A 17,455-nucleotide genomic window follows, 5' to 3' on the forward strand; every position below is an offset into this window, starting at 1 on the left:
CAGCCCTCCTCCTCTGGGCTTTGTTCCTTTCCCGGGCCAGGTGGTCACCTGATTCCTTTGTTCTCCAACCCTTTAGCTCTCACCTCGCAGGGGGGAAGGGCCCAGGCCATCAGTTGCCAGGAAACAGGGTGTCGGCCATTCTCTGTGTCCAGACTCCTGCACACACCGGCCCTCTAGGGCTCTGCAATGATCATACACCCTTACCCCACCCCCTAGATACTTAAGAACTGCATAGGGGGGAACTGAGGCACCCCCACAATATTCGGAGGAAACATTAAGAACAGTCCCACTTCGTCACATCTCTCCCCCCTTCGAGATCGAACTGAGCGGGGTCACTTTACCCGGTGACCTGGGGAAGTTCGAAGCCACCAATGTTCCCATGGATGCCCCAGCATCTCTCCCATTCCTTGGTAGGAGTTACACCAGGCCCTTCCAGTTTCACGCCCTCCCTTAGGTCGGGGGTGGTCGATAGCACTAGCAGGCTGCATGTGGTAAGGTTTCTGCAGCCCATGCCCTTTGGCCACCCCAAAACCCCAGGGGGTCAAACTGGGATTGGGTTTTCTCCGAGTGCTCCAGTCTGGAGGGCTGCAATTCGGGCTCTCTTGGTTAAGGGCCCCCATCTTGACCTGGGCCACATACTGTTCACTTACAGAACTAGCATGGAGACATCCCTTTCTCCACAACCTTGTCTCCCCAACAAGCTGGCCAAACACAGCCACTTGGTTATAGGACGGTGTACCTTTCTTAACAGCTTTCACTCCATCTGAGACCTTCTCAAAGCTCTCCACACTGGATCTTTCAACAGGAAAGTCAGTGGATCCATTCACAACAGAAAATTTCTGGCTGTTAGGAACTGAAACTTTCTTGATTAAATCATTTTCACACCCTTCAGTTGCAGTAAACTGCTTGCAAAGACTCCATGAGGATTCCTTTCCCTAGGGCTTCTCTATGCAACAATTCACCCCTCCCAGAAATTCTGCTCTTACCCTCTTTACCTAGGGCTTGCTCTAGGGGAACACTTTCCTGAGCAGCAACAGACTCTTTCTGGGTCTCCCTTACATCCAGAATCACCTCTGGCCCATCCGGTGGATTCCTACATAATCCCCTTTGAGGCAAACTTACAGACTTCCTAGATAAAAGGTTAGAAGCATTCTCCTTCCCTTTGCCACACACAAGTTCAGGAATCTTTTCCTTCTTGCGACAGGTTTCCACACCCTCAGTAGGTAACACAATCACACACCTTCATGCTCTCCTTGTGCCCTGGCTAGGATCTCACCCTGATTAGACAGAGTTGCTCCACCCTTTCCAACAACACACTAGCAACAGGCAAAATACAAGCACCAGAATTGTCTGGTCTCTGGGATTTTACATAGACCCTAACTGGATGCGACCTAGTTACAGGGCCATTCTCCCGAGCAGACAGAAACTTAGGACCCTTCCCTTCCTGGGCTTTAGCTGAATCCAGAACCAGCTCTGAGACAACTGCACGACCCTCAACCATCACAGGCTGGAAGGCCCCTTCTGTCTGCTCCACAGACAAAGAAGAGCCGGACACATTTTCTCCTTTACCAGACACACAGGTTGGGATCTCATTCCCTTTGTCCCAGCACACAAGGCTGGTCACAGACAACTGCTTGGAGATCAGGGTAGCTCCCTCCATAGGCAAGTCAATACCCCTGACAGACAGAGACCCATTTCCTTCACTGTCCCAATTCTCCACCCAGCTAACAGGTAAGGTCCAGGGACTCTCATCTTCCACTCTCCTCGCCTTCCCACCCTGCTGACTGGACACAGCCATCAGATCACAAGGCTGCCTAGGCTCATCCAAACTTTCCTTACCAAGCACCTTGCCACTCCCCACAGATCCCCTGCCCTGCCTGTGTCTCCCCCCACTCTGCTGGGGTCTCAGCTCCCACTGTGCTCAGCGCTGCCCTTGCTGTCCCAGTGGGGGCAGGCCACTGCTTTCCTCAATGCATCAGAGCCAGCGAGAGTCCCCACTCTGGTGTGCAAGGGGCAGGGAGCATCTCTCTGTCCCACCCAGCCCCAGGGGTCTGGTTACAGGCAGGCAGGTATCCTGAGCCTAGCGGCTCCTCCCTGCTGCCAGCCAGGTCATCTGCATTTTCACTGACCATTTCCCTCTCCGCCGATTGGTTCCCTGGATTCAAATTCAAACCCTTGGCAGTTACAGGAACAGGGCCTGGATCCTGTCCCAAAGAGACACAGTCACCCCACAACAGGGTCTCGCAGCTGGTGTCCTGGGGCACCCCAACGACCAGCCAGCCCCACCCCTCCTGGGTCTGCACAGGGATCTGGAACCATAGGGAAGGCGAGGGGCTTCGTCCCTGGGACCCTCACACAGCTCACGCAGCCCCTCAGCATCTGAGGCTGCACCACCCAGGGTCTGACACCAGTTCTCTCTGTCCCAGGATCTCGCCACCCCAGGAATGTCTCCCCATTGACCATCACCTTCTGCTCCCACTGGGGGTCCGAGGGGCCTGGCCCCAGGAAACTCCACACAGACATATAGGTTGGGGTCAGGAGTGGGAGCGTGTCCACCTCCCCACCCATCTGGCTGATGGAGTCTGTGGCCTTGGGACCCAGCAAGGGAGCTAGACACCGGGGCTTTTCCGCAGGGTCCCCTTGGTTCAAATCGCCAGCCTGCTCAAAGGCAGTGAGGTGGGCATCCACACCCCCCCCTCCTTAACTAGGGGCAGCAATTTAGTCTCGAGGTTCCCTGCGGAACTGGGCCCCCGGGGTCTATCCCCACTCACCCCGGGGAGGTCCCCTAGGCCTCTCCACCCCACCACCGCCAGTTCATGCTGCTGCTGCTTCTGCAGCTCTTTCTCGGGCTCTCGCTGTCTCCCACAGTCCTCTTGCTCTCTCGGACTCAGCTCCAATCCCGTCCATCTCCGATCCCCCGATGGGGAACCCGATCGTGAAGACCCCCGTCTGGTCGGGGACAGGAGTCTTGGCGATGCCTGGCTACCACTCCAGCTGCTCCCAGATCCTGCTATAGCCCCATTGGGGGTCAGGAATCTGTTCCTTAGAGCGGTCATCCTCCTCCACCTGCACGATTAACTCTGCTTTGGTGAACTTTCCAACGCTCAACCCTCTCTTTTTGCACAGGGTTACAATGTCCTTCTTAAGGAGACGGGGACAGACCATCACTCCGCTCCTCCCAAGGTGTTGTGGACTCACAGGCCCGTGTGTTCTCAGCTCCCCACGGTTTCCAGGGAGAACCCCTAGTGTGCCAGCCCTTCCCGAGGTCACCACCTCTTTGCCAGGGTCGAGCTGCAGACTCCTCCGCCCCTTGGACTGCTCGCTGCAATCCCCAGGGGAACCCTGTTACTGCACAGTCCTTCTCGCTGGTCACACACTCCCAGGGGTTAACCGCCCCCCGAAACCGCTCCTCTCCGAGCCTTCAGCAGGCCTGGTCCTCGTCAATCCCCCTTCGTGTTACTGCTCCCCAGTCACTTACTGCAGGAAGTGCCATCCACGGGGTGCAGTACATCCCACCGCTACCACCAGTTGTCACGGAGTCCCCGGGCGATGCTCTGGAACTGCTCCCCATGAAGCCAGTCAGGACTCTGGGGTAGTCGCCTTTCTGTGAGCAGCCTGTCTTCAGGACACACAGCTCACACAGCTTCCACCTTCCTGGGTCTGACCTCGGAGCATTCAGCATCCTCTGCCCCTCCGTGTGCTTCCCCCCAGCGAGTCCGCTCAGGCAGGGCTCCTGGGGAAGCCAGAGGGTCCTGCACCCCAACTTCGCAGTCAGACGTGACTCTCAGCCAGCCAGTAAAACAGAAGGTTTATTAGACGACAGGAACATGGTCTGACACAGAGCTTGCAGGTGCAGAGAACGGGACCCCTCAGCTGGGTCCATTCTGGGGGGCAGTGAGCCAGACAACCACGTCTGCCCTTCACTCCATGTCCCAGCCAGCCCCCAAACTGAAACTCCCTCCAGCCCTCCTCCTCTGGGCTTTGTTCCTTTCCCGGGCCAGGTGGTCACCTGATTCCTTTGTTCTCCAACCCTTTAGCTCTCACCTCGCAGGGGGGAAGGGCCCAGGCCATCAGTTGCCAGGAAACAGGGTGTCGGCCATTCTCTGTGTCCAGACTCCTGCACACACCGGCCCTCTAGGGCTCTGCAATGATCATACACCCTTACCCCACCCCCTAGATACTTAAGAACTGCATAGGGGGGAACTGAGGCACCCCCACAATATTCGGAGGAAACATTAAGAACAGTCCCACTTCGTCACATCTACACACCTTTTAGTGACACAGCTGTGCTGCTACAGCCGTGCCGCTAAAAGGTGCGCTGTGTAGCCACTCTTTGTTGGCAGAAGAGAGCTCTCCCACTGACAAAATTAATCCACCCGCAGCGAGAGGCAGTAGCTTTGTTGGTGGAAGAGCTCTCCCGCCAACAAACCACTGTCCACACTGGCACTTTTTGTCGGTAAAACTTTGTCATTCAGGGAGGTGTTTTTTCCACATCCCTGAATGACAAAAGTTTTACCAACGAAAGCGCAGTGTTGACAAAGCCTGAGAAAAGTTGTCTATATAAGGAAGATAGAAAAGACTGTAAGGTCTCCCGTGTAGCCACTCCATGCCGATGGGAGAGAACTCTCACATCAGCATAATTAAATGATCCCCAAAGAGTGGAGGTAGCCATGTTGGCAGGAGAGCATCTCCCACAGAAAAAGCACTGTCTACACCGACGCTTCTGTCGGTGAAGCTTATGTTGGTCGGGGTGTTTTTTTTCACACCCCTGAACAACAAAAGTTTTACCGATAAAAGTACTAGAGTAGACATAGCCAAAGGCAACATATTAAATCAAAAATGACTTTTTAAAAACCTAACACCTAGCCAATCTGTGGCGCTCACTGCCACAAAAGTACGATTGAAGACAAGAGCCAGTATAAGATTCCAGAGAGGATGAGGTATGTATAACAAGAACATCCACAGTTATATCAGACAGATTTAATAATATTTAGGGATCAAAACCATCCTGCTTCAGCCTATATCATCCACTAACTGCTCTGAGTTGGGAAGAAATGTCTCTTATATGCAGATTACATAATTGTCTGTTGTTATAGAGTTTCTTCCACCTTCTTCCTCTGAAGTACCTAGAACTGGCCATTGTTCGAGACAGGTTGCCAGACTAGATGGTCTGATCCAGTATTGCAGTTCATAAGAAGGAAGAATAGATCTCAGGACTTCCTGGATCCCAGATCAGTGCATGGCCTCCTGGATTAAGAGAGAGTGTGGGGAACAACTCAGAAGCCACAGTTGCCCTCCTTTCACTAGAACCTGGATGGCCCTAAACCTTTTGGAAATTAGTCTTTATAGGTTTTGGGTGATTCCAAGGACTACAGTTTGTAATTACATGTGTGCAATGCAACCACTTATCTTCTGAACACTGCTCTGAAAGAGGTATTAATTGTATTTCAGATACATAGTATAAATTTTCAAATCCTCATAACTTGGTCAATTTGCAATCAGTTCTCAAAGGAACACTTTTAACCTCTCTTTTAGGAAGGACTATTTGCATATCAATTATCAGCCCTTGATCCCCGGCCATCTCAGCACTAAGGCACACAGAAAGTCAAGAGTGTGTGTGTGTGTGTACGTGTACACAGCACATTTTTTACCTCAGTCTCCTCTCACTCAAATGATTGAATGTTATTTGCTCAATCTTATATACTCAACCACCACGTGTGGTAGAGACCAAGCCTAGAAAATTTCAGCCCATAAAGTGAAAGTTTCAGAAAGTTACGAGCAATCAGAACAGGAGGCTAGGCTGGAAACTGTTATACAACCTTAACTATAGCAGGTAACAACCATCAGCTGCTAGAATACTCACTGAGAAAAAACAACAGAGTTAAGGTTGCTGCCACCCAGTGGAGCCTTCTGCTCTTAATATCCTTCCCCAAAGAGATAAGAAAAAACAACCCCCAAACTTAGTACTCTGCATACAAAAGCCAGGAGACACACTGTTAAGGTGCTGCTTCACACACAAGACAAGCACATCTCCCTCCAGCTCTTAGATGCACCATTAATTCTTTAGGGAGCTGAACATATTTACTTAAACTACACAGAAATCATTGTAAAAAATCCCTTAATGCATGGTTAGTCTTTAACAGCGACTGTGCCACTGGAAACAGTCGGAGAGGTAACTTGTTGTGTGCAGTGTGATCTGTCAGCCAGCAGCAATCACTCCTCATATCAAGTAAGGAGTTCTTATTTATTATTTGTATTGCAGTAGCAGATACACAAACAAGGGAACCCAGGCAGACACATCATATCTTCCCACAGCACTCTTACTGAAGGAATATCAGAACTCGCAGAAATCATCCTGACCACTAACCACACAAAAGGCCAGCTTCCTCCAAGACACAAATGACTTCCTCCACAAACATTGACAGCCTCCCTCAGAACACCATCCTCACCAACATGGATGCCACTGCCCTAAACACCAACATCCCTCAAAATGACAGCATTGCTGCCTGTCTCAAATATTTACAAGACAATGGACATCCGTCAGATGGCACCCCAGATACACGGCCAAACTCATTCATTTCATCCTCAACCGTAACAATGTTATATTAAACAAACACTTTGTCCAAACCAGGGGAACAGCCATGGGTACTAGGGTAGCTCCACAATATATCAACCTCTTCTTGGGTTCTTCTTGAAGAAGAATTTCCGGACAAATGCACCATGAAACCAATGATATACTTGAGACACGCGGATGATATTTTCATCCTCTGAACAAATGGCTTAAATTCCCTCATAGATTTCCATCACAATTCCGACAATCACCACCAGTCCATTAAACTCTCTCTGGAACACTCCCACACCAGTATCAACTTCCTGGACACCCGCACCCGCTTCAACAATGGAACCCTACAGATAATTATATACAGGAAACCCACAGATCACCACATCTACCTTCACAGATCCCTAAATACACCAATCTACAATCAGTTATCTACAATCAGTTGCTAAGATACCACAGAATATGTTCCAAGGAGAAAGTCTGGGATATACACCCTAACACACTTCAAAACACCTTAATCAAACAAGGATGCTCCACCAGAGAAGTAGATTGCATCATGGAACGGGTCACCCAAATACCCTGAGAGAACCTGCTTTGGTACACAAATAAAACCCCTTCCGACTGCACACCCCTAGTTGTCACCTACCACCCCACACTGGAACCTATACAGGATATTATCAAACTACTACAACCCATACTTGATGGGGACCCCATCGTGAAAAGAAGAATCCTGAATTCACACTTCTCGCCTTCAAACAATCCCAACCCTCTAAGCTCATTATCAGAAGCAAGTTCCCCACACCAGAACACACCAACTCAAAGCAGCACTAGACCCTCCCAGAACAACAGTTGCAAAACCTGTAGACGTATCATCACTGCTACAATGATCTACACTCCCCACAACACACCTTTCAAGATCTGTGGGCCCTCCACATGCCTAACACAACATGTGGGGTACCTCACCCAGTGCACTCAGTGCCCCACAAACAACTATGTGTCTGCAACCAGACACTCACTATACTCTCCATGAACTCACACAGGAAAATGATAAAAGATAAAACACCCTGTCACCTGAGGGTGATCACCTTTCACAAAGCAATCACTCTATGTCTGACCTCTGAGTACTCATCCTCAAAGAAAACCTGCAAATCACTTTCAAATGATGAGCCTAGGAGCTTAAATTCATAACTCTGCTAGACACTAACAATCATGGACAGAGGCACTGTCAGAGACACTGGATTTATGGTTATCACAACAATTTGTAACCAACTAACCCCCTCTTTTTGTCCTATGACTGCAGAAGTGTTAATGGGCCATACTACCTTGAATGGTCCCCTAGAATAGGGATAACAGAAACATGGTGGAATAGTCGTCATGACTGGACTACAGCTATTGAAGGGTATGTGCTGTTTAGGAAAGACAGAAATAAAGATAAAGGTGGTGGAGTAGCATTGTATATCAATGATGAGGTAGAATGTAAAGAAATAAGAAGTGATGGAATGGATAAGACAGAGTCCGTCCGGGCAAAAATCACATTGGGGAAGAAAACTACTGGAGCCTCCCCTGGGATAGTGCTTGGGGTGTGCTATAGACCGCCGGGATCCGATTTGGATATGGATAGAGCCCTCTTTAATGTTTTTAATGAAGTAAATACTAATGGAAACTTCGTGATCATGGGAGACTTTAACTTCCCAGATACAGACTGGAGGACGAGTGCTAGTAATAATAATAGGGCTCAGATTTTCCTAGATGCGATAGCTGATGGATTCCTTCATCAAGTAGTTGCTGAACCGACTAGAGAGGATGCCATTTTAGATTTGGTTTTGGTGAGTAGTGAAGACCTCATAGAAGAAATGGTTGTAGGGGACAACCTTGGCTCAAGTGATCATGAGCTAATTCAGTTCAAACTGAACGGAAGGACAAACAAAAATAAATCTGTGATTAGGGTTTTTGATTTCAAAAGGGCTGACTTTCAAAAATTAAGGAAATTAGTTAGGGAAGTGGATTGGACTGAAGAATTTATGGATCTAAAGGCAGAGGAGGCCTGGGATTACTTTAAGTCAAAGCTGCAGAAGCTATCAGAAGCCTGCATCCCAAGAAAGGGGAAAAAATTAATCGGCAGGAGTTGTAGACCAAGCTGGATGAGCAAGCATCTCAGAGAGGTGATTAAGAAAAAGCAGAAAGCATACAGGGAGTGGAAGATGGGAGGGATCAGCAAGGAAAGCTACCTTATTGAGGTCAGAACACGTAAGGATAAAGTGAGACAGGCTAAAAGTCAAGTAGAGTTGGACCTTGCAAAGGGAATTAAAACCAACTGTAAAAAGTTCTATAGCCATATAAATAAGAAGAAAACAAAGAAAGAAGAAGTAGGACTGCTAAACATTGAGGACGGAGTGGAGGTTAAAGATAATCTAGGCATGGCTCAATATCTAAACAAATACTTTGCCTCAGTCTTTAATAAGGCTAATGAGGATCTTAGGGATAATGGTAGCATGACAAATAGGAATGAGGATATGGAGGTAGATATTACCATATCTGAGGTAGAAGCGAAACTCAAACAGCTTAATGGGACTAAATCGGGGGGCCCAGATAATCTTCATCCAAGAATATTAAAGGAATTGGCACATGAAATTGCAAGTCCATTAGCAAGAATTTTTAATGAATCTGTAAACTCAGGGGTTGTACCGTATGACTGGAGAATTGCTAACATAGTTCCTATTTTTAAGAAAGGAAAAAAAGGTGATCTGGGTAACTACAGGCCTGTTAGTTTGACATCTGTAGTATGCAAGGTCTTGGAAAAAATTTTGAAGGAGAAAGTAGTTAAAGACATTGAGGTCAGTGGTAAATGGGACAAAATACAACATGGCTTTACAAAAGGTAGATTGTGCCAAACCAACCTGATCTCCTTCTTTGAGAAAGTAACAGATTTTTAAGACAAAGGAAACGCAGTGGATCTAATTTACCTAGATTTCAGGAAGGCGTTTGAAACTGTGCCACATGGGGAATTATTAAATTGGAAAAGATGGGGATCAATATGAAAATTGAAAGGTGGATAAGGAATTGGTTAAAAGGGAGACTACAGAGGGTCATACTGAAAGGTGAACTGTCAGACTGGAGGGAGGTTACCAGTGGAGTTCCTCAGGGATTGGTTTTGGGACCAATCTTATTTCATCTTTTTATTACTCGGCATAAAAAGTGGGAGTGTGCTAATAAAGTTTGCGGATGATACAAAGGTATTGCCAATTTAGAGAAAGACCGGGATATCATACAGGAGGATTTGGATGACCTTGTAAACTGGAGTAATAGGATGAAATTTAATAGTGAGAAGTGTAAGGTCACGCATTTAGGGATTAAAAATAAGAATTTTAGTTATAAGCTGGTGACACATCAATTAGAAGTAACGGAGGAGGAGAAGGACCTTGGAGTATTGGTTGATCACAGGATGACTATGAACCGCCAATGTGATATGGCCGTGAAAAAAGCTAATGCGGTCTTGGGATGCATCAAGTGAGGTATTTCCAGTAGAGATAAGGAGGTTTTAGTACCGTTATACAAGGCACTGGTGAGACCTCATCTGGAATATTGTGTGTAGTTCTGGTCTCCCATGTTTAAGAAGGATGAATTCAAACTGGAACAGATACAGAGAAGGGCTACTACGATGATCCGAGGAATGGAAAACCTGTCTTATGAAAGGAGACTCAAGGAGCTTGGCTTGTTTAGCCTAACCAAAAGAAGATTGAGGGGAGATATGATTGCTCTCTATAAATATATCAGACGGTTAAATACCGAGGGAGAGGAATTATTTCTCAGTACCAATGTGGACACAAGAACAAATGGATATAAACTGGCCATTGGGAAATTTAGACTTGAAATTAGACGAAGGTTTCTAACCATCAGAGGAGTGAAGTTCTGGAATAGGCTTCCAAGGGAAGCAGTGGGGGCAAAAGACCTATCTGGCTTTAAGATTAAACTTGATAAGTTTATGGAGGAGATGGTATGATGGGATAATATGATTTTGGCAATTAACTGATCTTTAAATATTCATGGTAAATAGGCCCAATAGCCTGTGATGGGATGTTAGATGGGGTGGGATCTGAGTTACTACAGAGAATTCTTTCCTGGGTATCTGGCTGGTGAGTCTTGCCCATATGCTCAGGGTTCAGCTGATCGCCATATTTGGGGTCAGGAAGGAATTTTCCTCCAGGGCAGATTGGAAGAGGCCCTGGGGGTTTTCGCCTTCCTCTGTAGCATGGGGCACGGGTCACTTGCTGGAGGATTCTCTGCTCCTTCAAGTCTTTAAACCATGATTTGAGGACTTCGATAGCTCAGACATAGGTGAGAGATTTATCACAGGAGTGGGTGGGTGAGATTCTGTGGCCTGCATTCTGCAGGAGGTCAGACTAGATGATCATAATGGTCCCTTCTGACCTTAATATCTATGAATCTATGAATATGTGCTAACTACTTATGCTAAGCAATCTGTTCCATTTTGCATTTAGCTGGGATGCCTGGAGTACCTTTCAAAGACCTGAAGGAGAGCTCTTTGTAAGCTCCAAAGCTTGTTCTCTCACCAACAGAAGTTGATCCAATAAATATTACCACCTTACCTTCCTTGTCTCTCTAACATCCTGGGACCAACATGGATGGCCACATCTACACTGCCTACTACAAGAGCTTTCAAATTCAAAAACCAGGCAATTTTGGGGAAGGCTTTAGCTTTCACTTTGGTTATTATTTGTGGTGCACATTGAGGTAGCTTCATCAAAGCACCACAAATTCTAACATGGCCCAGAACTGGCATACCAATTTTCCAGCCTAATCCGACTGCATGTAGATTTTAGAGAAGATTCAAATTTCTGCTTTAAACGAGAAACACACTGCAGTCTTAACTATGGAGGAATTAGCACTTGCTCCATAAAACATAAGCTCAAAGTCAGAGTTAACGTTGTTCTAGCCACTTTAATTCTGAATTTGAGATTTTGGGCTCATAAAGTTTCAAACCAATGTGTCATTTCTTTTTTCCATTTTATTTATTCTAACATACCAACTTTTCACAATCTATAATGTGTGGTAATGACCGCTATGCATTAGTGTACAAGAACACTCTGTGACAAGATAAAGCCCAACAAGCTTGGAGACGGAACAGAAATATCTGAAATATAAAAACGAGGGCATCAGTTATTCCATTCAATACGGCGGGTTTCTTAAGCTATGTGCACACTACGCAGCTTTTAGCAACACAGCTGTGCTGCTAAAGCCGTGCAACTAAAAGGCACGCAGTATAGCCGTTGTTCATCGAGAGGACAAAAAAAGTCCACCCTCAACTAGCGGCATTAGCTTTGTCAGCAGGAGAGCTCTCCTATCAACAAAGTGCTGTTCACACCGACCCTTCTTGTTGGCAAAACTTTTGTCTTGGGGGGGGGGGGGGGGGGGGGTTTAACACCTCTCACAAAAGTTTTTTGTCTTTCACTTGCCAGTGTAGACAAAGCCTTAGTATGAGCCCTTCAAATGAAGACATGTTCCAGAAAACCAAACAGTTATTTAACTGTTGCAGTATGTGACAGACTCCTTGATATCAGGAAATTGCTCTGACAGAAGGATATCCCCTCCCCCACCAATGCCGGAGGAGCATTATCCCGTGGTTCCAGCCCTCAGCTTTCCCCTAAGTACAGCATCTTCCAGGTGTCAAACCAGCCCACCTCCTTGCTAGACGGGGGGGGGGGGGGGAGAGGGTTATCCCCTGGGTATTGACCTAATCTGACCCCTTGCTGTGTGGCGGCTTTAGTCTCAGGGCAAGAAGACAGTCTGGCCTTTTGCTGTAAGGGGGGGTGGGTTTGTGTGTCCATCCCGTCGGGTAATGAGCCAACCTGCCTGTGGGAAGGGTGCTCAAGAGACTGATTTTTACCTGTGTAATGAACTGGTCTGATGCATCTCTGTATTTCTCCAGCACAGCCACAGGGACAGGCTCCTCATACTCAAACTGTGGGTTGTAAGTATAACAAGATTGGAAGAACTTCTCTCTCTCCTTTTCAACATTCAAGGGCCTCAGGGCCACCAGCAGGCAAGGACTCCTCCTGCTGACGCTGATCTCCTCAGCCTTTGGCCTGGCAATATGAGGCAGGGAAGCTGCACTGCGGATTTGTGCACGCGCCCGGCCACTACTATTCACAGTGCAGGTGCTCTCACTACGGCGCATCCAGCTGCAGGGGCTTGGGAAGGCAGGGCAGGTTTCTGACAGCCGCCTGACCTCAGGCCTTGCTTCTGAGGCCTTGGAGCACTTGAGCTTGGTAGGTGTTTTGGGCCTTTGGCCCGGGTGGGTAGGGTCTGAATCTGGAGATGGTGAAGGGGAGAGGTAGGAATAGAGTTGCAGCCCATTGTGTTCAGAGAACTTTTTCCTGGTCCTCTCATGCTGGGGGCTGGCGCTCAGGACACTGCGATGCCGCTCATACGACTGTGTCCCCGAGTCCAGCACCATCTTCCTTGGCCAAAATCCTTGTCAAGATTACATCAAACCAGGCCCTCTCCTCTCATCTCCGCCTCGTACCTACAGACAAACACAAAAAGATGCAGGAACTACACAAATAACCTCAAAAGAGAAGTCTCCCAGATACCAGAATGCTGTAACTGGTGACACCATAGTTATGAGGAACAAAATGCCTCTCTTCTTCTAATTTCCCAAGTAGGTTGGCTCCTACCTACATCTGCAGGTAAATTCCCCACATCCAGAAGTTCAGTAACCCCAGACGTGGAGACGAGCCCAGCCCAGCCACCAACTCTCCAGAAGAGATTAGACCAAAAAGCATCAGGTGATTTACAGCCTCACCTTCATTTTCACACTCAAAATTTTAGCTTTGGATCTAAAGTTTTCTGTGCTTGTTATGTACCCAGAGGTCATTTCCACAGTAAGCACGAGTACATGCACAGCTTGTGCACCGATCTAGTTTCTAAATGAACCTCATTAAACCAGTGCAAACCATGTCACTACCCCCACTGAGGGTTTAAGTGTCCACAGAAAGGGTTTGCTGATTTAATTAAATCAGTGCACACGCTGCACGGATACAAGCCCTAAGTGTGAGTTACAGGAGTAGAGAAAATGTGCTTTTCCTAGTGTTAAAAAAAACTCAGTATTTCAATATAACTAGAGCTAACTTGCCCCTGGCAGAGTGCTCAGCGAGGAGCATGGATTTGGTTTGGTTTAAAGGAAAAATTAAGAGTAAAGCAAAAATATAAGGTGCAGAGATCTGCCTTACTGCAATGTTAAGATTGCGGAGTTAAAACCAAGTCAGGAAGTGCAGAAGTTACAGTTCCCACATTAACAAGAAATGTACAATGGCATACCATAACATTTTTACTTGCAGTGGTGTTGTAGCCATGTCAGTCCCAGGATATTAGCAAGACAAGGTGGGTGAGGGGACCTTTCATGGGACCAACTTCTGCTGGTGAGAGAGAGAAGCTTTGGAGCTTACCCAGACCTGAAGAAGAGCTCTGTGTAAGCTCTGAAGATTGTCTCTCTCACCAACAGAAGTTGATCCAATAAAAGATATTACCTCACCCATCTTGTGTCTCTAATTACATTTTTAGCCAGGCATGCAATTCTGCACGTGTATGCAAACAGGCATTCTCCATGCAATGTTACATCGCACATATGGTGCATGCAAGGTCACGCTAAGTGGAGTACACTGTTCTTCTCTACAAAACGGTATCCTCCATGCACGCTCAGGGGCCAGACACGGTCAACCCACAGCTTGTGCTGAGGGCATACCTTGCATATGTGCCACTGGAACTACGGGCACTGAGAGGGCATTTCCCAGTCTTGTTTTCTTGCACAATGGGTAACTAACATCCCTCACCCAGGGTGAGTGAACACTTGGGGCAGCAAGCCGACTGAGGAACTGCTGCTTCTCTCACCGAACGGTCCTGCTACCACTAATTTTTCTACTTCGCACAGGAAAAGAGTAGTCCAAAGCATGTTGGGAAATAGAGCCCGTGCAGCTGCTGAGAGCTGGGGAGTTGATCAGGCAGCTGCTGCTAGAACAGCCTGTGAAGAGGTATGGGAGGGTGGGGTTTTCTGTGGAGATGGCGGTGTGCAAAACGTTAGGGTGAATTACATAACGACAAAAACAAATTAAATAACCTCTCAGGTCATGCAGCCCAGCAATCAAAGGTCAGGAAAGTTGCAGTGGGGGAGGATTAGGTTGGATATTAGGAAAAACTTTTTCACTAGGAGGGTGGTGAAACACTGGAATGCGTTACCTAGGGAGGTGGTGGAATCTCCTTCCTTAGAAGTTTTTAAGGTCCGGCTTGACAAAGCCCTGGGTGGGATGATTTAACTGGGAATTGGTCCTGCTTTGAGCAGGGGGTTGGACTAGATGACCTTCTGGGGTCCCTTCCAACCCTGAGATTCTATGATTCTATGAAAGGCCAGAATGTCAGCCTTAATTATCCACCCCCCCACCCTTATGGTGCAGTTCAAGACTTTATCATCCCCCACCTTTATTTTTTAAACCCGCGGTGCAGCCTCCCCTGGGTGCAGGCTGGTCTAATGGGGAGGGGGGGGCAGGCCTGTGCAGACAGGGGGCCTGGAGGCAGGGGAACCCTGTGAACGTGCGGGGGGGGGCACTGCAAAGCACCGTGGGGCGGGGATGGCGGGAGGCACTGGGGCGCTGCAGGACGGGCCCTGGGAGGGGCAGGCGTGGCGGGAGCGCTGCGGGGCGGGGACAGCGGGGCGCTGCAGGGGGAGCCCTGGGAGGGGGCGGGGGCGGGGACAGCGAGGCGCTGCGGGGCGGGTCCCGGGCACAAAGGCCTGTCACAGGCCCGCCCCCGCCCCCCGCCAGGGGGCGCCCCAGCGCGCGGCCGCAGCCGCCCCCCGCCTCATCCCTCGCGCGGAGCCGGCCGCGCCCACCGCGTGGGGGAGGGGCGGGGGCCGCGGCCCGGGTGGGGGCGAGACTCGGTCCGGCCCCGGGTCACGGCCCCGCCCGGCCTCACCACCCCCGCCCCGCCCCGCCCCGCCCCGCCCCGCTCCCAGCCGAGCGCCGCGTCTCTCACCCCGGGCAGGCCTCGCGCAGCCCGCAGCCGTCCTACATTCCGGCCCCGCTCCCCGCCTCCAGCCAATGGCGGGCCGACCTCGAATGGAGACCCAATCGGAGCGTCCCAGGGGGAGATCGCCCCGCCCCGCTTTCCCATTGGCCAGGCACAGGCGCGAGGCTCTCCCTCCCGGCGGGGCCGCGCGAGGGGCTCGCCCTGCGGAGGGGGGCTCGGGCGCGCGCCCCTGCCCCTTGCTTCGGTGTGCGCGCGCCTGTCCCAGGGACCTCCTGAGGGGAGGTGCGGCAGCCCCCTCCCAGAGACTCTGCCTAGGCCTATATGGATCCTATAGGCTCTTTGCACCCTGGAGACCCAACCCACCCTAGCCCCTAAATAAGCACCCTATAGATAACATGCAGTCGCCCTATAGACTATATGGTATGATAACACTCTTTCCATCCCACCAGTGTGTGGGCAGGATATTAAACAGGGCTACTAAAGTTAGATAGTCTTAAATTGCAAGTCTGGATAATTTGTATCCAAGAGTTTTAAAAGAGCTGGCTGAGGTACTAACTGCACCACTCATGTTGCTTTCCAATAAGTCTTGGAAAACCAGGGAAGTTCCAAAAAACTGGAAGAAAGCTAATGCTGTGCCAATATTTCAAGAGAGTAAATGGGATGACCAGGGTAATTAGAGGCCTGTTAGTCTGACATTGATCCTGGGCAATATAATGGAGCAGCTGATACAGGACTCGATTTCACCCCTTCCCCCTTGCTTGCAACACAAAGGAAAGGCTATGAAGCTCAAGACAACTTTCTTCTGTAGCTAGACACCTGAATCTGAGTGGGGCAGAATGGGCAGAATCTGAGTGGGGCATAACTGCCCCATAGAAAGGTAAAGCAGCAGGAAGGCCGTTGCTGGTAATGGACACGTGATCACAGTGTGGTTATGGCCATGGTGGGTTCTCTTAACCAAGAGACCCTGAATCACAGCCCACCCAGGGGTGGGGAGGACTCTGTTCTGCGGTGAGGGCAACATGTTAACCCCTAAATGGGAAATGGCTTCCTTGCATACACACAGCCTAGGGTTGGAACACAACTCCAGGGGGGGCCTGCCAATGTGGGGGGCACCCTGCATCACCCGAGCCACAGAGATATGGCTGGGTTAAGACCTACCTCTCAGAGGGACAAAACTACACTGACCCCCCCCCCCGCCCCCAAATGCTCAAGGGGTCACTTCTTACCCCAGGCTAGGGATAATATAAGAACACCCCAGAGTGCAGCCACGATGGCTGACACATGCAGGAATGTGGGTTTACTGACCTCCTCGCTCCCTGGCAGATGAGGGCACGGAGGCAGTGGCAGGACTCCATCCCAGTTTCAAACCCAATGGCTTTGGGGTGGCAAAAGGATGCGGGGCAGCATGAAAACTCCCCATGTGCCCCCTGCTGGTGCCATCTAACAGACCAGACCTAAGGGAGGATGTGAAACTGCTCTGGATTGTGTATTGGAAGTTTGATTGATTAGAAACTGTGCTGTAGGAATCATGAAAGTGCCTGGTAGGGCAGCTACCAAGAGATCGGAAATACAGCGTTGATTTTGTCATGAGTCTCATGATAATTATTGTTTTCCTTAAAGCCCCCGCTCCTGGAGTCAAGTGGAGATGTGATGATTTCAGCGTTCCTTCTTAAAGAAAAAGTAAGTTTCTAGCCCTCGTGGCTGTGGAGAAAGCTTCCAAATGTGACCCCAGTGCACCCTAAAGGCTCAAAAAGCAGAAGGCCAATAAAAAGAACACCCCATCTATTATTTTTAAAGCCAAGCTTGTGATTTCTGAACATTTGGCAATACTGGAAATAGGCTGTGGCATCTATGAAT

The 17,455-nt window shown here is 49.1% G+C and overlaps 1 protein-coding gene across 5 annotated transcripts in view; it reads right to left on the bottom strand.

Moving 5' to 3' along the window:
- The window catches only part of MATCAP1 (microtubule associated tyrosine carboxypeptidase 1), a 56,065-nt gene extending 40,375 nt beyond the window's left edge, over positions 1-15,690 (bottom strand). Inside the window, exons 1-2 of one of the 5 annotated variants that reach the window (XM_073307268.1) lie at positions 15,605-15,690; positions 12,465-13,103 (exon numbers count right to left, since the gene is read on the bottom strand). In XM_073307268.1, coding sequence (XP_073163369.1) covers positions 12,465-13,034 — 570 coding nt within the window. In that variant the 5' untranslated portion in view covers positions 13,035-13,103; positions 15,605-15,690. The other 4 variants (XM_073307269.1, XM_073307270.1, XM_073307272.1 and 1 more) reach the window with 4 other exon arrangements.
- Between the last annotated feature and the right edge of the window lie 1,765 nt (positions 15,691-17,455).

This window comes from Lepidochelys kempii, chromosome 12, assembly GCF_965140265.1.
Source record: "Lepidochelys kempii isolate rLepKem1 chromosome 12, rLepKem1.hap2, whole genome shotgun sequence".
Classification (NCBI taxonomy): domain Eukaryota; kingdom Metazoa; phylum Chordata; order Testudines; family Cheloniidae; genus Lepidochelys; species Lepidochelys kempii.